This window comes from Crocuta crocuta, unplaced genomic scaffold (genome assembly GCF_008692635.1).
Source record: "Crocuta crocuta isolate KB4526 unplaced genomic scaffold, BGI_CrCroc_1.0 scaffold72, whole genome shotgun sequence".
NCBI lineage: Eukaryota > Metazoa > Chordata > Mammalia > Carnivora > Hyaenidae > Crocuta > Crocuta crocuta.
This window is the reverse complement of record NW_027529427.1, coordinates 4,423,603-4,445,102: the sequence shown is the minus strand read 5'-3', so window position 1 is coordinate 4,445,102 and position 21,500 is coordinate 4,423,603. Positions and strand designations below refer to the sequence as shown.

Sequence of the window (21,500 nt, the reverse complement as noted above, 5' to 3'; positions counted from 1 at the left end):
GGGAAAAAAAAAAAAAATCCACTGTCGTGACGAAAGTGCGTTAGAAAAGCTTGTGCTCCGCTTTGGTAGACCGGATGCGGAAGGGCAATATCTTGGGAATGGTGTGAGCCTGCGCCTCTTCTCAGTGCGCATGCGCTGCATCAAGGATGGCTGGTAATCATTGGAGGGCTGGTGACAGGGGGCGGAGAGCTCTGGTGTCTGGTTTTGGGCGGGAATTGAAACCGCCACTGCTGCCAACAAGAACTTCAGTGCCGCAAATTTTCAGCCTTGGAGGGGGCTATGGTGCGGCCTGTGAGGTGGGTAGTTCATGACATTGGCGGGGATGGGGAGCAGAAGCGGGAAGACGCTGAAGGCAACTCGGCCTGCACACGATTGGCGGGATAGGGCTGAATAGGACGGTGGGTAGCGAAGGTGGGATGGACGGTTTTTGGGAAGCTCTCAGTCTCCACTGAGAGCCACCCATTCTGCGGTAGTATCCTAGCATCCTACCTCTTTCCTTCTTTGCCTTCCTTTGTAGCTATTGCCGATTCTTTTACCCCCCACCCCATTTAAATAAGCCCTTATTGTGTTAGCATTCGAACAGCGCTTTACATTTCAACGAGTTCCTAGTTACGTGTTATTTGTTTTTTTTTTAATATTATCACTATAGTTCTCTGGTATAGCAGTTTAGGTATCCCTGTTTTATCGATTTAAACTCCCAGGCCTAAAGGCCAAGTTAGCTGAGGCACACAGTGAATGGCAGGATAATACTCAAATCATACTGGTTCCAGATCCTCTGTGTTTTCTATTATACTATTTGAAACTATTCCTCTACTTGACCACCATGGAGCGCTATGGAGGCCGACAGTCATTTAGAAAGTTATTGTAATAAAGATTAATATATCCCACTAGGTGTAGGAGTTTACATTCTAGTCCAGGGGTGAGGGTAGGGGGCCACAAACAAATACTGAAAAGTGATAGTGAGAAGGAGGAAAGCCTTACTGTAAGTAGTGTAGTTAGGATGTGCCTCTCTGCAGAGATGATACATGATTTGAGACATGAATGATGAGAAGGAGCTAGCTAGTGAAAATCAAGGGCCGTCCACGTAGAGGGGAAAAAACCCAACACCCTGAGCTTTACTATGTTTGAGGAACAGAAAGAAGGCCTCTAAAGCTGTAGCATTAACAAGCAGTGGGGGGAATTGTAGGGTATTAGGGCAGAGAACTAGGCAGGGGCCAGAGTAGGTAGGACCTTGTAGGCTTTAAAAAGGAGTTTGGATTGGATTCTACTAACAATGGGAAGTCAACGGAGAGTTTTAAGTAGGGCAGGGAAATCCGATTTTGGTTTTATAAAGTTTACTGGCTGCTGGTGGAGAAGGAATGGGAGATGGGGTGACCAGAATGGGAACAAGGAAACCACTACATCATCAGATAGCGGTTTGGAGTGGGATGTTATCAGTGGACATGGAATGGGACAGAAGGATTAGGGATATATTTTGGAGATATTGCTGACAGAACTTGCTGATGAAGTGGATATGGAGATTAAGGGGAAAAAAGAAGGATGGTTTCACGGTGTTTTTGGCTTGAGCTACTGAATGTATGGTCATTGTACTAACCAAGATGAGGAAGGTGAGGAAAGGGAGCAGGTTCAGGAGGTGTGGGGGATCAGGAGTTCCATTTGAACACATGAAGTCTGAAATGGATTTTCAGTATGTCCACCCAAGTAGCAAGGACATAATCCCTTTGCTGGAGCAACAGTGGTCAAAGTATGGTCTGAAGACCCCTAGGGTTCCCTAAGGCCCTCTGAGGAGGTCCATGAGGTCAAAACTATTTTCACAATAATCCTAAGACATTGCTCACTTTTTTCATTGTTCTGTCATCTGCACTGCAATGGTGGTGTAACTGCTTGCTCCTTATCACCAATCAAGGCAATGACACCACACTGTACAAGTGTCATTGTATTCTTTCCTGCTGCACACTCAGAGTACAAAAAAATACCAATTTCACTTAAGAATGTGCTTGATCAAGCAGTAAAAATTATCATACTCATTATAGCTCAATTATTGAGAATACTTTTTTTTAAGAGTTTTTATTTTTACTATTATTCAGTCTCAGAATTTCNTTTTTTAAAAAATTAAATTCTTTGACTCCAAAGAGTAGGAGAGTAACAAGAGTACTCTTCATTTTAATATTCCACATGAGGAAACAAGATACATACATAAAGTACTTCTATGGTGGTTGTTTTCAGGAAAAGCACTTGTAAGATTGTTTGAGTTAGGAGCTGACCTGACCTCTTTTTCATAGAACACCCATTTTCCTTGAAAGAAAAACTGATCTACTAGGTTATTCACACTTGGGTATTTGGTGGGAGGTAGAAAAGAAAACTACAGGACATTTTATTTAGTGCCTAGAGGAAGAAGGAAGAAAGTGAATTAATTATTTTCACTTTGAATATCACTTTCTTCTAATGGTTTTCTAAAGTAGTATGAAGATTCATTTCAGGTGGCAGGTAGAAAGTCGCCATTGTTTCAACGTTTTGCATAAAGAACATTAGTATTGTGGGGAGATTAAAAGACAGAGTAAATAGCTTTAAGTGTCAAGTTTATAATCTAGTAAGAAGACAATGAATTTATAAAACAAAAGAATAAATACAACAGGAACTTATAAGTGCCCCATAGCAATTAAACAGTATATAAATTGTGTTAATGTTATTATTTTAACTTTGAGGGTTATCTGAATTATTTTTTTTCCTTATCGGGTATATCAAGTATAGTTGTAACTCTTTAAGCTAATGCTACGTCCCTACTGTAAAATCCAACTTCTTTTTTAAAAACTTTTTTTTAAGTCTTTATTTTTGAGAAGAGAGAGAGAAAGAGCATAAGTAGGGGAGGGGCAGAGAGAGAGAGGGAGACACAGAATCCCAGACAGGCTCCAGGCTTTGAGCTATCAGCACAGATCCCAACACAGGGCTCAAATTCATGAACTAAGATCATGACCTGAGCCCAAGTCGGTCACTCAACCGACTGAGCCACCCAGGCGCCCCGTCAAGTTTAAGTACTCTTAAGAGAATTGAAACATTTTCATTTACTCAAGACTGTCAATGGTCTTAAGGATTAGAGGTGGGAAATTGGCATTTGTGTAATTAAAAAATTATCTTGCTCATAGGCATAAGAAACCGGTCAATTACTCACAGTTTGAGGACTCTGACAGTGATGGTAAGTGGAGATTCATGTTTTTGCTTTAAAAACTTGGAAATTTATTTTCTCAGAATTTATATGACATATAGAACTCTAATATTGAACATCTTACCCAATTGTATATGAGCTAGGGCTGCAAAAATAATTTTCTAAGCATTTGGCATAATTATGCTGATGTAAGAATTATGTTGGTAAGTGATAAATTAACAGGACCAAGTAAAATAGTTCTTTAGATCTAACTACTCTAGGCCCACGTTTCTCATAATGTGGTTTGACTCCTCCTCTCCCTTTCCCGAAGAAAGGAACACATGTCTTTTGAAACACAAATGTGTTACGGAATATAATGTGAAATCTCATTAACTGTACAATAAAACAAGACCACTTGTTTATTCTTCTGTACCACTTCTTTATCCATTCATCCATTGATGGGCATTTGGGCACTTTCCTTAGTTTGGCTATTGTAAATAATACTGCTATAAGTATTGGGGTACGTGTGTTCCTTCCAATTAGTATTATTTTTTTTAATAGTTTATTGTCAAGTTGGTTTCCATATAACACCCAGTGCTCATCCCCACAAGTGCCCTCCTCCCCAATTAGAATTATTGTATCCTTTGGGTAAATACCTAATAGTGCAATTGCTGGTTCGTTTGTTACTCAGCTATAAAAAAGAGTGAAATCTTACCTTTGGCAACAATGGAGATGGAGCTAGAGAGTATTAGGCTAAGTAAAATAAGTCAGAGAAAGACAAAGACCATATGATTTCACTCACAGGTGGAATTTAAGAAGCAAAATGAACATGGGGTCAGGGAAGATAGGCAAACCAAGAAGCCAAGTCTTAACTATAGAGAACTGATGATTAGCAGAAGGAAGTTGAGGAGGTAGGTTAAATAGGTGATGGGGATTAAGGAAGGTACCACTTGTTATGAGCCCTGGATGTTGTATGTGTTGAATCACTAAATTCTACACCTGAAACTAATAAACTAATATTACAGTATGTGTTAACTAACAGGAATTTAAATAAAACCTTGGAAGGAAAAAAACAAGACCTTGAAGAAAGGTTAGGCATAGGCTATACCCTATTGGGTTATGTATTTGTTGGTCTCTGCTGTGAAACGAACTTTGGTCAAAAAGTGAGAAACATTTAGTTAGATTACATTATATTTTGAAATCGGTGTTATATTTCTCAGACCCCCAGAGCTCTCTGAGAGTCAAATGTTCAGTTTTTGTGAGGCTTGAAGGAACCTCTGTTTTGCATTGGGCTCAACCGTAAGTGTGTCTAAGACTTGGGAGAAAATAGTGTTGACTCTGACTTGTAGCTTTTTATTACTGTTATCAGTATGTCACCAAATATTTATAAATTGCCAGTAGTGTTCTAGACATCATGGGGTGGGGGTGGGGTAAGTCACACGTTAACATATTCCAACATGGGGAAGCTCGACAGAGACAACATGTGTTAATAAATGCTAACGCTGTGATCAAGACTACGTGCGCCTTGAGGGTATGCCTCCATGTGCTGCTCATGTGTGTGAAATCTATCACAGCAGGTTTACGCTGAGTGTCAGTGGAACTAGATCACGTTTTTTAGTGAACTGGCTTTTGATAGACTTATATTTTAATAAATGCCTCTGAAACAAAGTTAAAAAGCAGAAGTGAGAATAAAGACAAATAATATGCCAACTTTTTTTAATGATGGCAATTAAACACCTTTCTTAACGTTTAAACCTTGAACACACACAGTAATGAATTTCAGCTGCTAAGAAAATGTTTTTATTTCTTAGGAAAAGCAATTTCATGCTTTTTTTAAATTTTATTTTTTCATATATTCTTTTATTTTTGATTCACACACGAATAGATGACTTTATTTCTGCAACCGCACCTTCAAATAAAAAACCCAGAGCAACACCAAAGGAGTTAAAACTAGAAACAAGGAAACCTAAACTGAAGAATCTCCAGAAAGACGATATCCCACTGCAAGAGAAAACCCCTAAAAAAAGGTGAGAGGTAAGACATACAGTAAATATACATTAGATGTGCCAATTTAAAAGAGGGACAAATTCGAACTCTTGGTTTAATTTTTTTTAACGTTTATTTATTTATTTATTTGAGAGAGAGAGAGACAGACAGACAGACAAAGCGTGAGAAGAGGAGGAGCCGAAAGAAAGGGAGACACAGAATCTAAAACAGGCTCCAGGCTCTGGGCTGTCAGCACAGAGCCCGATGCAGGTCTTGAACCCACAAGTTGCAAGATCATGACCTTAGCCAAAGTCGGATACTTAACCGCCTGAGCTACCCAGCCCCTTGAACTCTTTGTTTAAATGAGAACTTGAGCCCAGTCGTAGGTATTATTTTATTTAATGAATGTAGGAGAACAGGGATGTACCGTTAATCCCCTTCTGACTTTCTGCCTTAAAATAGAAATTCACAATCATCTAAGGAAATATTCATTTAAGTATTAAGACAATCATTAAAGACAATTAAAAGTTTAGGAGGTACAGCTTACTTTTATAGAACTGTATATCTGTCTCTAAAGTCCTCAAGTCTTATAAGACTACCTTATTAAAAATTATATCTGTAAGGTTAGTTTTATAAAAATTAAAACCATGTGTTTTTCTGCAGATATTGTTTAGACTTGTCCAGCACTGAAAAGGTCCTATAGTTTCTAGACGAATTCTGGATTTCCACTAGTTCCAAGAGAGAAGAGAGAATGAGGGAAGGAAGTTCTGAGAGGCCCCAAACCTGAAATATGGAGAGGAGATGAGCAGAAGGGGAATGTTAACAAATGGAACATGGGGGATGGTATGGTTCACTTCCACAAGCGGGAGAAAAGCTCATCAACACAGCGGCAGTTTCCCCATGTCCCGCTCTTTACTTTTTTCCCCTTTTTTGTCTTTGTTTTTAATGTTTTTTTAAATGTTTTAAAAATTTATTTCTGAGAGAGAGAGACAGTGTGAGCAGGGGAGGGTCAGAGAGAGAGGGAGACATAGAATCTGAAGCAGGCTCCAGGCTCTGAGCTAGCTGTCAGCACAGAGCCTGATGCGGGGCTTGAACCCACGAACTGTGAGATCAGGACCTGAGCTGAAGCCTGACGCTCAACCAACTGAGCCACCCAGGCACCACTGTTTTTGAGTTTCTTGTACTACATCTTAAGTACAGTAACAACAACAAAAAACCTACAAATGAGAGAATGTTTGTAAATCATATAATTGATGAGGGATCTGTATTCAGAACATATAAAGAACTCTTACAACTCAACAGTAAATAAACTAATAACCCAATTTATAAAATGGGCAAAGAATTTGCGTAGTTTCTCCAAAGAAGATCTCCAAATGGCTAATAAGCACATAAAAGATGCTCGACATCCTTAGCTGTTGGGAAATGAAAATCAAAACCATGGTGAGATAATAACTTCACACCCGTTGGGATGGCCATAATCAAAAAGACTGACAATAGCCAATGTTATCGAGGATGTGGAGAAACTGGAACTCTCATACGTTGTTGCTGGGAATGTAAAATGGTACAGCCACATTGTAAAGCAGAGCAGCAATTCCTCAAAATGTTAAGCACCGGGTTATCTTATGACGTAGGCTAGATATATACCCAAGAGAAATGAAAACATACCCACACAAAAACTCGGACACAGAGGTTCATAGCATTATTCATAATAGCCAAAAAATGGAAGCAGTCCAAATGTCTGTCCAACTCATGAATGGATATATGTGGTCTGTCCATACACTAGAATATCATTCAGCAGTAAAAAGAAGTACTGATACATGCTGTGACATGGATGAACTTTGAAAACATGCCGAGCAGAAGAAGCCAGACATAAAAGGCACATGTATGATTCCATTGACATTAAATGTCTAGAATAGGTGAGTCCATAGAAACAGGAAGTAGATTAGTGGTTGCCAGGTGCTGGGGAGGGGTGAGCAGGGAGTGACTGCTAATGGATATAGGGTCTCTTTTAGGATGATGAAAATATTCTGAAATTAGATAGTGGTGATGGTTTCTCAACTCTGCATATACTTAAAGACTGCTGAATTGTATACTTTAAAAGGATGAGTTTTATGCTATGTGAATTATATCTCAATAAAAGTTATTTTTAAAAATAATCCTTCAAGGTGCATCTCAGTATTTCATCCTTAGACTTTTTTTTTTTTTATATAGTTTATTGTCAAGTTGGTTTGCATATAATACCCGGTGCTCATCCCAACAAGTGCCCTCCTCCGTAAACTTTTTTTTTTTAAAAATCTGTCTCTGATTTCTTTTCTTACATACCCTAGCACTCTGACCACCTTGAATAGGAGACATAATAATCTGCTCATATAGGAAAATTATCAGCAGGTCTTATTTCCCTAACCTGCTCATTAACTGCAGACTCCTTGATGGTACTTTTAGTATTCTATCTAGTACATTGCCTTATACACAGTAAGTACTTGGTGACATATTTGTTAAAGTCTAGATTGGGAGGAACAGATATTTAAAAAGTGTAATATAAGAGCTATAATACTCGCCTAAGGCAAGGTGTGAGTGGGGTCAAGGAAGATTTCTAAGTGGATTTTTGAGGTAAGTCTTTATTCTAGGTTGAGCAGGTGCTTGGAGTTGGTAGTAAGGACTTACAATACACTGAAAGGAGGCAGTACGTACAATACCAGAGGCTGCTGCTCTTTCAGTCTCGTATGCTACATATAACATGACATAACTGCACATTAGCAGTCTACCACTGAAGTCAGTGTTGGTCATGATGACTGTTCAAAAAACATTTTTGCAAGGTTAGCAGCTCTTAAATAAATAGTAATTCAGAAAAATCGCAGATTTTGCTGTTTGGCTGAGATTGATATTTTTTAAAACTCATTTGTTTGTCTCCCTTTAGGATGGCTTTAGATGACAAGCTCTACCAGCGAGACTTAGAAGTCGCACTCGCTTTATCAGTGAAGGCACTTCCAGCAGTCACCACTGATGCAGAAGTGGCACGAGATGAAAGTAACTTTACTTTCTATATATTTCTCTTCATAACTTCATTGCTTTTGTCTGCATGTCTCTGGATGAGCCTTCATAGAAGAAAGAATAAAAGTTTAATACTTTGGATAAGAAATGGAGCCATTTGCAGAGGGCACAGTTAGATTCCATGGCTTATTCTGCATGAATCTCATCCCTGCACACACATCTCTCTGCTTAACACCTAATGTAAACTCTGGGCCAAGTTATGGACCATGAACTTGGATGACCAGGTCACACTTTACAGTGGAAATTTAATTTCTTAAGTAATGAATTGGTCTGTATAGTCCTAAGATCCGTCTCGTTTCTCTCAAAATTCAAATTAGTTTAACATGACCCAGTGAGGGTAATTTTTATTATTTACAAAGCTTGAAGATACCTGCTTGGTTAGCAAGCTCAGTGGACTTATGAGATGTAGGACTTGTGGATTTCTCTGGATTTTTCTCCTTCGATTTTTCTGGCAACTGTGTAGAAGATAGCAATATTGATACTCTGGAGAGGCAGAAATCATTATTCCTGGAAAAGACACTCAAACTGTTAACATGCTTTTTGGATGAAATTACTTTCACTTCTTTCATGTTGGAAGATATTTAAAAAAATTTTTTTAATGTTTTATTTTAATGTTTTAAATTTTTTTTAATGTTTTATTTATTTCTGAGAGAGAGAAAGAGACAGCATGAGCAGGGGAGGGTCAGAGAGAGAGGGAGATACAGAATCTGAAACAGGCTCCAGGCTCTGAGCTGTCAGCACAGAGCCCGACACGGGCCTCAAGCCCATGAACCCTGAGATCATGACCTGAGCCGAAGTCGGACGCTTAACCGACTGAGCCACCCAGGTGGCGCTGGAAGATATCTTTAATTCATTAGCTCATTTAGGGGTTTAGATGTTTCAGTCCATATTGCCTCCTATTTGACAGTAAATAAAACACTGTTGATTGATTAGGGAGCCATTTAGTAATCAGGAAATTAAAGAAACTTAAAAAGGGAATTGTCTTATACCCCAAATTGAGAAAATGGAACTCATCTGCTTCCTGTAAGAGCTGATAGGATACATAGCGGGACTTCCTTGGAGGTACCACTTCTCACAGATTAATGCACATTATAGCACTGGGATTTAATAATTGGGCCCATGACTTAAAGTCCTCTTGAAATACTTCATATCAAGTTAAGATTATTATAATGATTGAAAAGTCTTTGTTAGTAAAAGTATTTTCTACAGAAATGATAGTTAATATTCATTGATTGTTTCCTATGTGCTGGGCATTACAATAAGCAATTTCTACATGTGACCCAGGTTTAATCCCCCGCAATACACCTGATTAGTCCACACTCTATTTTTTTCTCTCCACATTATAGATGAGGATATAAAGTCTTAGGATAAGCCACTTTCCCATGCTCTTATAGCCAGTGCAAGGAGTAGAGCCGGTATTTCAGCTTAAGTCTAAGTGTGTTTGATTTCAGAGCCCAACTCCTAACCGTATGCTGACCTTTCCAAGATAAGATGTGCTAGCTTGAGCTTGGATCATTCATCTGTATCCGGGTGCATTTACATTTGAACACCAATTTTCCTCTTTCTACCCATTGACTGATTAAGGTGCATTTGTCTTTTTCCTTCTTCCTTGTCTTTAGGCATCAAAAAATGTGACAGTCGTGAAACTGAGACCATGAGTAAGGCCCCTCGTATCTCCAATTGCAGTGTAGCCAGCGATTATTTAGGTAAGCTTTATTATATTAATAAATATATTTATTAATATATTTGTATTAATTATTTATTAATATATTAATAATAATATTGCTTTTTTATTAACAATTCTGTTTTTCTAACTTTTATTTAAATACCTGACACTGTAGCTAGAACCAAGATATTTAAATTTGTCAAGGTTCTCTTCACCTCCTCTCCTTTGTTTCTTTGTATTTTAGTTTTCTTCTCTTTTACTGCAGACCCATTTTCCTTTTCTTCCCTGGTGGGAGGTCATGACTACTTGTGGCTTCTAGTCAATAGTTATTGACTGCTGAAGAAAGGGGCTGCATCTTCCCAGCTCCCCTTTTCAAATTTCTTGGGGAAAGACTCCTCAGTGGGGTTTTACACTTATCCTTAAACTGGACTCTGTTGTCAGGCGATTGACGTTTATCATGGTTGTGCCAGGTTGGACTATGTGGTCTTTTAGAAGCAGCAGAGGAACGAAGCTGGGCAGATAAAACACCAGATGTGATAGAAGTCTGTTCTCCACTTCTTTCAATATTAGCTGTCACAAAAAGTTTTCCGTTGATTTTTATGCCTTTCCTGAAGATTTGGATAAGATTACTGAGGAAGATGATTTTCCTGGTGTTCAAGGGAAAAGAAAAGCAGCCTCAAAGGCTGTGGTACAACAGAGGAAGATTCTTTTGGACGGCAGTGATGGCGATAGTGCTAATGACTCTGAACCAGACTTTGCAACTGGTGAGTTATGTCCTACCTCAAAATTAAGCCTAGGAAATTCAGAAAAAAGTTCTTAGAGACCATTAATGGATGCAAAGCACTGTGCTAAATGTTTGGTATATGCAAACTTGAACATACAGGACAGTTAACTTCAGCTCTGCCATTTGGGGAAAAAGGTTCATGTTCATGTGGAGGTGACCTTTAAGCTGTGCCTTGAAAAATGAGTAGCATCTGGACAAACTAAAATAGCATTCCAAAGAGAAAGCAAATGGCCAAAAAACATATGAAAAGATACCCAATATCGGTATCATTAGGGAAATACAAATCAGAATCCCAGTGAGCTGTCATCTCACACCCATTAGGATGTCAAAAAACAGAAAATAACTAGTGTTGGTAAGGATGTGGAGAAATTAGAACCCTTGTGCACTATTAGTGGGATTTCTGCTGTGGAAAACAGGGTGGCAGCTTCTCAGAACATTAAAAATAGAAGTATCCTGTGACCTAGCAATCGCACTTCTGGGTATATATTCAAAAGAATTGAAAGCAGGGTTTTAGATATTTGCACACCCATACCTATAGCAGTTTATTCATAGTAGCTAAGAGGTGGAGGCAGCTCAAATACCCATCAGCAGAGTAATGGGTAAACACCTGGTGGTCTATACATACACTGGAATTTCCGCCTTTAGAGGGAAGGAAATCCCATCATGTGCTACAATTTGGGTGAGCCGTAAAAACTTTACGCTAAGCAAAATAAGCCAGTCACAAAAGACAAAGGCTGGGTGGTTCCACTTCTAAGAGGTATCTAAAATAGTCAAATTCATAGAAACAGAAAGGTGGGTAGCAGAAACTGTTAAGAGGGAGGAATGGGAGGTTGTTTAATGGATACACAGTTTTAGTTTTGCAAGAAAAAAATGTTCTGGAGATGTGTTGCACAACGTGAATATGTTCAACACTACTCAACTCTACACTTAAAAGATTAAGACTGAATTTTACATTAGTGTTTTTTACCACAATTAAAAACATTTTTTTAAAGAGGGGTGCATGGGTGGCTCAGTTGGATAAGTGCCAACTCTTGATTGTGGCTCAGGTCATGATTTGACAGTCATGGGATTGAGCCCTGCACCCACGCCCCTGCTTGGGATTCTCTCTCCCTCTCTCTCTGCCCCTCCCCAGCACATATGCGTGCATGCTCAAAAAAAATAAACATTAAAAAACATTTTTTTTAAAGAAGGAAATAATCATTTTTTTAAAAAAGGAACTGTCCTGGTTTCAGGTTGTTTTTCTTATTCAATTTTACAGAAGCACATATTTTTGAGATGAAATATGAACCATAGTTCTGAGAGAAGAATAGATTTTAATTTCAACTTCTGTGCAGTCAAATAATTTAGGGTATAGAAAACACCAAAATAAGAAGGAAAATATTTATTGAAATATGAGTGCTTCTTGCAGCACCTGGGTGGCTCAGCCAGTTAAATGTCCGACTCTTGATATCAGCTCAGGTCATGATCTCACGGTTCATGAGTTCAAGCCCCGCATTGGACTCCATGCTGACAGTGCAATCCTGCTTGGGATTCTCTCTCTCTCTCTCTCTCTCTCTCTCTCTCTCTCTCTGCCTCTCTGCCCTTCCCCTGCTCGTTCTCTCTCTCTCTCTCAAAATAAACAATAAAAGAAATTTGAATGCTTCTGAGGTTATGCTGGATATTAAGACAGCAAAAAATATTTCTAACTGAAAATTATTCTCATGTCCTTTAGACAAATTTAAGACCTGTTAGCTGTATAGGGGAAAATGTGGTTGTTAAATGGTGATTGTATTGTGAACTCTGATAATGAAGGTTGTTATCATTATAACTAGGACAGTAATCATAACAGGAAGCTGTGGTGGTAAAAATGATTTGTGAATAAGTGGAGTATCTGAATCTTTGGATATGACACTGGTTAGGACACTGGGAGAAAATACTGCTGAATGTTTATATAGTAGTAGATACTCACAAATTCTTAGGTTCTAAGAAGTATCCCTTACCTTGGGTCACTTATGAACTAAAATAATGGCTATTTCTCCAGCTCTTTGAGAGCTGGTTTTGGTTTATTTTCCCTGTTACATTATTTTGGTTTCAACCAACTACAGGTATGGCTGTTCTCCCCATAAAGTGCCATGTGGTCTACCCTGAAAAGCAGTCATTCCCTTAGAGGGAGCTGGCCCATTAGCTGAGGGGTGACAACTACCCCCCTAGCCTGCACTGTGAATATGCAAACTAAGCTTTAGGCAGAATCTTCTCTTTGTTTCTCTCTCTTTTTTTTTTTTTTTAATTTCTAGGAGAGAGAGAGAGAGCGTGAGCAGGGGAGGGTCAGAGAGAGAGGGAGTCACAGACTGAAACAGGCTCCAGGCTCTGAGCTGGCAGTCAGCACAGAGCCCGACGTGGGGCTCGAGCCCATGAACTGCGAGATCATGACCTAAGCGAAAGTCGGACGCTTAACTGACTAAGCCACCCAGGTGCCCCGGCAGTCATATTTTATTTTATTTTTGTAATTTTTTTCTTTTTTATTTCCAGGAGAGAGAGAGAGACAGCGTGAGGAGGGGAGGGTCAGAGAGAGAGGGAGTCACAGACTGAAACAGGCTCCAGGCTCTGAGCTGGCAGTCAGCACAGAGCCCGACACGGGGCTCGAACCCACGAACCGCGAGATCATGACCTAAGCGAAAGTCGGACGCTTAACCGACTAAGCCACCCAGGCGCCCCCCTCTCTTTGTTTCTTTTAACTTCTTCTGTCCCCTACCCCAGAATGCAAAAGCCTTACAATGTCTTCTGGCTGCATAAGCCTCCTTCAGCTATTCCAACCAAGCCTGCTTTACCTTTAAATTGAAAGATAAACCTATTTCTCTTTATGTTTAGTGTACTTTAAGGAGCAATACGCTCGGTTTATTTATTTATTTGTTTTTCACCCTAAGCCGATGGTGACTAACAGCTCTCCAGTTCCCTTAGGGTGACTATTGCATTTGAATGTGTAACTGGTATCATTTCAGACAACATGAAGTTATTTTGGAGCAGGATCCTTTTCTTTAGGTGAAATGTCAGAATTTTCCCCTGTATTGACTCACCCTAGATGAGAAGAGAAAGGATCATTTGTGACTTTCAGCAGGGAAAGAAAAATGAAAATTGGAGAGAACATAGACTTTTCTCAAGGACATCTGAAGATTCACAGAATCCATAACCCCATCGTTTGGGCCTTTCATTTTTGCCAGTTTGGTGTGCTAATGACTAGGGATTCTGGGAGCTCCACTTGCCACCACCAGATGATTTAAACTGCTTTCTCTGAATGAGACCTGGCCATGTGTAGCAACATGGATGGAACTTGAGAGTGTTATGCTGAGCGAAATAAGTCAGGCAGAGAAGGACAGATACCATATGTTTGCACGTATAGGAGGATTAGGAGGAACTTAACGGAGGACCATGGGGGAGAAGAAGGGGGGAAATAGTGGGGGAGAGGGAAAGAGGCAAACCATGAGAGACCCTTGAATGCTGACAAAAACTGAGAACTGATGGAGGTGGGGGGGGAGGGGCATGGAGGAGGGCACTTGTGGGGATGAGCACTGGGTGTTGTATGGAAACCAACTTGGCAATAAACTATTTAAAAAATAAATAAACTGAATCTTCCCTAAAAAAAAAACAAAAAAAACCTGTTTTCTCTGTTGACTGATAAAGATCAGTTGGACCCCATCAGTTGGAGAAGTTTGATGAGTAGAGTTTAGCCAACTCCTACCATTTATCCTCTCAAGCCCAGAAAAGAGCACATGCACAGCCAGAGCTTCGGGATACATGGGAAGTTTTGTCTTCCTAGCGTCTGTACTTTGAAACTTTGGAGAAACTCTGATACTTGCCCTCCCTGAATCTAGATCCTTTTGGGACTCCAGAGATAATTATTTGATTTTACGAAGTACTATTTATAGCAGCCTCCATGTGGTCTGCTGGCGTTATATGCCTAATTCTATATAACCCCATAAACATCATGTGACTCTGTGGATTGATTACTCTCACCTGTTTTTAAGTTTTTACTTGCATGGAAAGACAATAAGGAAATCATAATTTGAAGATCATAATGACATCGTTAATTTAGGCAAAGACCATCAGTGAAAGGCTGGTGAGGATCTTCACAATAATTCGGGCTGGTGGCAACTGAGCCAACTAAGAGGGAGACTGTATGTTCTATGCTTTCTGATCTGATATAATAGGAAGTACAAAGCATCGCTTATGAAGTATATTCTTACAAAAAAATAATTAGATGAGCCTGATCGAGTCCAGAGTGTCAGAAGTTCTATAGACAACTGACCTGGTTACTTCAATTGCTGTATTTAAAAGTGATTAAGTGGTGCCTGCATGGCTCAGTCAGTTAAAGTGTCCAACTCTTGGTCTCAGCACAGATCGTGATCTCAGGGTTGTGAGTTTGAGCCCCATGTTGGGGGTTTAAAAAAAAAGTAATATGCACTGAATAGAAAGAAGATGATACCAAGAAACTATTGTTGATACTGTAAGATATGATAATGACATTGTTGTGTGTAAAAAAATAGCTCATATTTTCTAGAGATGCATTGTGAAATATGTAGAATTGTCATGACCTGGGGCGCCTGGGACTTTCGCTTAGGTCATGATCTCGCGGTTCGTGGGTTCGAGCCCCATGTTGGGCTCTGTGCTGACTGCCGGCTCAGAGCCTGGAGCTTGTTTCAGTGTGTGACTCCCTCTCTCTCTGACCCTCCCCTCCTCACGCTGTCTCTCTCTCTCTCTCCTAGAAATAAATAAAACATTTAAAAAAAAAAAAGAATTGTAATGACCTTATGCCTCACCAGAAGGAAAGGGAGAAGTTGAGAGATGAAACAGATGTAGCAAATTATTGATGAATATTAAATCTGAGTGATGTTTTATTGTTTCTTGTTGTGTATGCTTGAAAAATTTTATAGATATTTTCATATAAAATATATTATTTCCTCCCAATAGGTAGATATTATATATGGTGGGCATAACAGTTATCTCTGAGTGGTGAGATTAGGAGATTTTCTTTTCCCTTAATACTTTTTTGGTGTGGTCTACATTTCCTGCAATAAGCATATACTGCTTTTATAATATAAAAAATGTAAAGTTTTTATGAATATAGTACTAACCCTTACTTATACTTAGCACTCAGAATTTATTACTTAGAAGACATGGTTTTCTGACCCCCTCCTGTATCCGAACCCTCCCCCCAAATAGAAGAATCATTGCTTAACTATCAGATATTCTTCGTGCTTATTTCCAGAGCAGCAGTAGCTCCGTAACCTATTATCTCACTGGCTTGTAGGAACCCATGCAGTACAGAGAAGAGTTTGTGGGAAATGACAGGTGTGCCCCCAAATGAAATCATATGTAGGATTATCAGTTAAGATGTTGTGGTATGGTTAGTCTGTTCTCAATTCCCAAGGGGTTTCTATTTAGAATGTTGAAGTTTACATCATTAAGTAACATGATTAATGTTACTATTACCTTCAAAGTCATTGTTTCGAAAGAGTGGCTAGTATTGTACCCTACCATTCTTCTCAAAAGTCACGTACCCTACCATTCTTCTCAAAAGTCACGGAGTTAAACTGGAAACATTGGAAGTAAAGGTTACTGATGGGAACTATAATGATAATAGAGCAAACAATTCTGTTTTGCTTGATATCTGCCAGATGTTATTCTAAACACTTTGCCTATATTAACTCCTTTAATCTACACAACAACTCTATGACGTAGGTTTTATGATGATCCTCATTTATACATAGAAAACTTAAGTGAAGTGAGTGGCCTAGGGTCACACAAAGTGTGAGCAGAGGGGCCAGGATTCAGGCCCAGGTGACCGACCGTGCTCTCAGTCACCGCAGTGGCATAGTATAGCAGGAGGCACACAAGACTCATGCAAAGGCTGTAAAGTCAAGGCCATAGAGGCCCATTTTTTTGTTTAAAAGCAATATTGTATTAGTTTCAGGGATAAATGGAAGCCTCAGTTTTTAGAACAAAGATCAAGTATGCAATCTTCTGTTTTAGGTGAAGAATCTGAGGATGACTCTGATTTTAGTGAGAGTGAAGATAATGATGAAGACTTCACCATGAGAAAAAACAGAGTGAAAGAAATTAAAAAGAAAGAAGTGAAGGTCAAATCCCCAGTTGAAAAGGAGAGGAAACCTAAATCCAAATGTAATACTTTGGGTAAGCTTAATCCAAAACACTATAAAATGTTTTTGGTTTATTTAATGTGTTTTCCTTACCTTTGCCTTTGTTCTCCTTAACATTTTGTCAGTGCTCATTTCTAGCCAAGGTATGTAAATGGAAAGGGGGATGGGGAAGGGAGAAAAGCAGACAAGAGTTCTGCCCACCGCCTACTGCTTACCAGCTCTGACTAGAATTACCCTCCACTAGCATGAACGGCCACCCTCTGAGGTAGCCATTATCATCTGCATTTGATAGTGAGAAAACTGAGCCTCAGACAGGTTAAATAATTTGTGGAAATTCTTACAAATAATTAAGTGAGGAGCTAGAATTTGTACCCAGGTTTGTCTATTTAGAGCCCAAGCTGTAGTCCCTGGACCACTTTTTTTCCAGGCAGTTAACAGGGAAGTTTATATGATTCTAATTTCTTGCTTTCATGCTTGACTAAGTCTCTGTTTTGAGAACCCTTTCGCTATGTGTTTTAGGGCTTTTTTGGTTTTTCTTGAGTTCATAATATATGATAGATTATTATAAACTATAACTTACACTAACTTGATTTTTCCTTATTAATACATATTTTTATGTTTTCATTGTTTGAAACAAAGATTTCTGTTATTCAAACTCCATTTACTGGTGGGAGCTGCTGTCACCTTAAGTAGCATGGTACTGAGTACTTACTGAGAAATAAGAACTAAATACTTATTCATATTCCTCCCTCCACTGTATTCTGAATAAGGTTTTAATTAGCATCTTTTTAAATTGACAAATTCATCTGGTTTTCAGAAAGGTTTTAAGCGCAGAAGGTTTTAGAGATAAAACTGTGTTAGTTTCCGATTGCTGCCGTAACAAATTACCACAACTGTAGTGGCTTAAAAACCACAAATTTATAATTTTATAATTGAGGAGGCCACAAGTTCAAAGTGCTTCTGCCTGCACTACAATCAAGCTAGTCTGGGGGAAAATTCCTTTTCTTGACTTTCTTAGCATCTCAAGGCTGCCTGTGCTCTTTGACTGGTGGTCCATAGTAGTCCACTGCCACCTTCAAAGCCAGAAAAGGCAGAGACTTTCTCACATCACATCACTGATTCTCTCTCTCTCTTTCTCTTGCTTCTCACTTTCACTTATAATGACCCTTGTAAGTACATTGGACCATCCAGATATTTCAAGATAGTCTCCCCATCTTAAGATCCTTAACTTAATGACATATGCTAAGTCCCTTGCTGTGGAAGGTGAATATAGACATCTTTGAGGGGCCATTCTTCTGTCTACCACAAACTGATACGAAAAAGTCACTGACAGTATGAATTTATTTTATATTTTCTTTGGATGCTTGTGTATGCTTCCTCACCAAGAAACACTAAAAATTAAGAATAAAATGTCAGTTTACACATTGGAATTTACCATTTCAGGTCTACTGTATTGAAGCAAGTTGTTTCACAAGGAAGCATAATATATAATTTTAGTAGTAAAATTAAATACTAAATAATGGGGTTAAGAATTAGGAAATATGGATTATATTTCTATTCCCATTAATAACATATGGAATAACCTTTGAGAGTCTTTTGTCAGGCACATGTTACAATCTTTCCCTTGATAGAGAACATATTTGAGAGCTGTTCTATCCAATATGAGAGCCACAGGCTAAAAACAGCTATATTAGATTTAATTAAAATTGAATAAACTTTAAAAGTGAATTCATGGTTTTGCTAATCCCATTTGAAGTGCTTAATAACAACATATGGCCAGTGGCTATCACATGGACAGCACAGAATTTCCATCACAGCAGAAAAGATTCTGTTGGACGGTGCTGATCTAGGAATATAGAAGTTAACATTAAGAAGTATATATAATGAAAATGTTCATCTTCAAATACATTTAGATATCGCTTAGGTATATCACAGCAAGCATTATCTAAAAAGTGAATTTATATTCTACCTCTCCTTCCTTCATTTCCAGCACATCCCCCCATCCCCCTCAAAAAAAAAAAAGACCAAAACCTGGTCTCATTCTTGTGTTCATCTCTGGGTCAATGACACCATCCAGCAGTGTGCCCATGACAGGAACTTGCAAGTTATGATTATTTCTTCATCTCCATCACCACCTTCCCCCTCTCCCCCTATCTAATGCCTGAAAGATCTCCAATCTGCTGTTCTTTCCTCCCTGCTCCCTGGGTTCAGGCCTTTATCACCTCCCACCTAGATTCCCTTAAGAGCCTTCTAGGTGGTCTGCTTGCCACATGCTACCATCAGAAAGATGTATTCAGAATACAAGTGTTCCTGAGAAAAGTCAGTATGTGATGGTGACTAGCCAGACCCCTTCACTGGTGTGCACAGCTCTTCATCCGTGTCTCTCTCCTTGACATTCCTGCTTCAGCCATACTGAACCAGAGGCTGGTCCTGGGACCTGCTGCGTTTTCCAGCTTTGCATGCTCTGTTCCCACCTCCTGTAAAATGTCCCTCTAACTCATCTTTCCTTTTCAGCCTTGATTTGGCTCAAACTATCCTCAAACAACTTCCCTGTATCTTTGATCCCTATGCAGGGATGTATACAGATTGTAGGTTCCCTCCTGTGCATACCTCTAGAGTATCTTATCTCTTATCCCACTGTATTATACACATCTTTACTTTTTTCCCCTTTCTACTAGAGCCTAGTGACTAAACCGTAAGTTCCTTGGGAGCAGGATCTAGGAGCTCCTTTGTAACCCTAGAGCCTAATATATCATCTCACTGACACATACTGATGAGACACCATTATATAATGGCTACAGGTATAGACTGTGGAGCCAGACCTGGTTCCTATCCTGGCTCAGGTACGTACCAGCTAGCAGACTACAGGCAGACTGCTCAGCCTCTCTGTTTCCTTATCTGGTAGTGGGGCCAGGAATGTCCATATCAGAATTACTCTAAGGGTTAAAGGTGGTGTACATGATATGCCTACCATACTGCCTTGCATATAAATGCTCATAAAAGATGGCTGTTCCTAGGCTCTCAAGAAATGTTTGTATATAATAAGAGTTTCTCTAATTGATAATCTTGCCTTTTTAATTTTTATAAGATTATGTAACTTTATAGTTTTTATACCTACCTGTAGACTTATTCTTCCTCTGTGAAAAACTTTTTCTATGTATATTTTTTAAAGAAGTGACTTCAGGAGACTCTGCTCCAGCTGCTGTGAAATCAGAACCTCAGCCTTCATCAAAAAAGGTTTCTGTTTCTTTGGAGGTCTCTAGGAAACCATCACAAGTACGCAGTCCTTTAGCCGAAAACAAAAAACCCAAGTGGGTCCCACCAGGTATGGTATGTTTATTAACTAAGGGCAGGGGCTTGGAAAATGATCACTGGCAGCTTTTTTTCCTCATTGTAAATGTTATACCATATTATGTATTCTTCAAAACCAAGGTTTTTAGTCGCTGCATTTATTTGTCATTTATCATTCCCTTATATTGAGCATCCAGATTGCTTATTTTTTCAGTGTCATAAATAAGGTTACAAGAAGCCCAGACATCCTTACTTTTGAAATTGGTGGGCACATCCTTGATTATTTTCTTAGAATAAATTCCTATAGTGGAGTTACAGTGTCAAAGAGTGTCCACATTTAAAATTCCTGATGCTTATTTTCGGCAAAAAATGTTTGCTCAAGACCCATTGATCATAGTCTGACTGAAGCCTCAGGATCTGTACGTGGGACTTCTAGCATTTCACAAATGCCCTAGCAGACTTCACTTCTCTTTGTGTTCTTTTGTTCCACAGCCAAGCCTTGCTGATCCTTCAAGAATTCTTTGACTTTTGCTCTTCTTAACATTGCCAAAACCCTAGCCCAGGCCCCATTTATTTCATGCTGAAGTATCCACTTCCTAGTCCAGTGAAACTGATACGATTTTTCTTCCTTAAACACAATGTATATCTTCTCTAAGAGGCTCTCTGTATCCAGTTTCCTCCATCTGGTCTGTTTCTCCCCATCTGTCCCCTCTCCTAAGTCCCTCCAAATCTACTCAAGTTTGGTTTACTTCTTTTCACTGACATTTCTTTTTTCTTTTCTGTTCCTTCTTTTCTTTTCTTTTCTTTTTTTTCTTTTCTTAGAGGTTGGGGGAGGGGCAAAGGGCAAGGGAAAGAGAATCTTAAGCTGGCTCCCCACTCTGCTTGGAGCCCAAGGCAGGGCTCAATCGCATGACTGTGAGATCATACCTGAGCTGAAGTCAAGAGTCAGATGCTTAACTGACTGGGCCACCCAGGCACCCCTCAGTGACATTTCTTGATTGATCCATAGTGGTCACTCCCTGATAACTAGGTACTAATAGACAAATTTCAATCTGAGTCAGTATTTTTGTATCCTTGGGTAAATGCTGATTCAAAGGGGCACATGTACTCCAATGTTTATAGCAGCATTATCAACAATATCCAAGCTATGGAAAGATACACGCGCGCGCACACACACACACACACACACACACACACACACAGTGGAGTATTACTCAGCCACAAAAAAGAATGAGATCTTGTCATTTGTAGTGATGTGGATGGAGCTAAAATGAAATACACCAGAGAAAGACAAATACCATACGATTTCACTCAATGTGGAATTTAAGAAACAAAACAGATAAACATGGGGGAAGGGAAAAAAACAGAGCAAGGCAAACCATAAGAGACTCTTAACTATAGAGAACAAACTGGGGGGTGCTGGAGGGGAGGTGGGGGTGGGGGATG

General features: G+C 39.2%; 1 protein-coding gene across 2 annotated transcripts in view; it reads left to right on the top strand.

The window, feature by feature from the left end:
* The first annotated feature begins 197 nt into the window (after nt 1–197).
* RAD51AP1 (RAD51 associated protein 1) overlaps nt 198–21,500 on the top strand; it is a 23,035-nt gene continuing 1,732 nt past the window's right edge. Inside the window, exons 1-8 of one of the 2 annotated variants that reach the window (XM_077758987.1) lie at nt 198–296; nt 3,144–3,193; nt 5,028–5,169; nt 8,046–8,155; nt 9,799–9,885; nt 10,505–10,609; nt 16,636–16,797; nt 19,936–20,088. In XM_077758987.1, the coding sequence (XP_077615113.1) occupies nt 280–296; nt 3,144–3,193; nt 5,028–5,169; nt 8,046–8,155; nt 9,799–9,885; nt 10,505–10,609; nt 16,636–16,797; nt 19,936–20,088 (826 nt within the window). In that variant the 5' untranslated portion in view covers nt 198–279. Of the gene's footprint in view, nt 297–3,143; nt 3,194–5,027; nt 5,170–8,045; nt 8,156–9,798; nt 9,886–10,459; nt 10,610–16,635; nt 16,798–19,935; nt 20,089–21,500 lie in introns of both variants that reach the window. The other variant, XM_077758985.1, reaches the window with a different exon arrangement.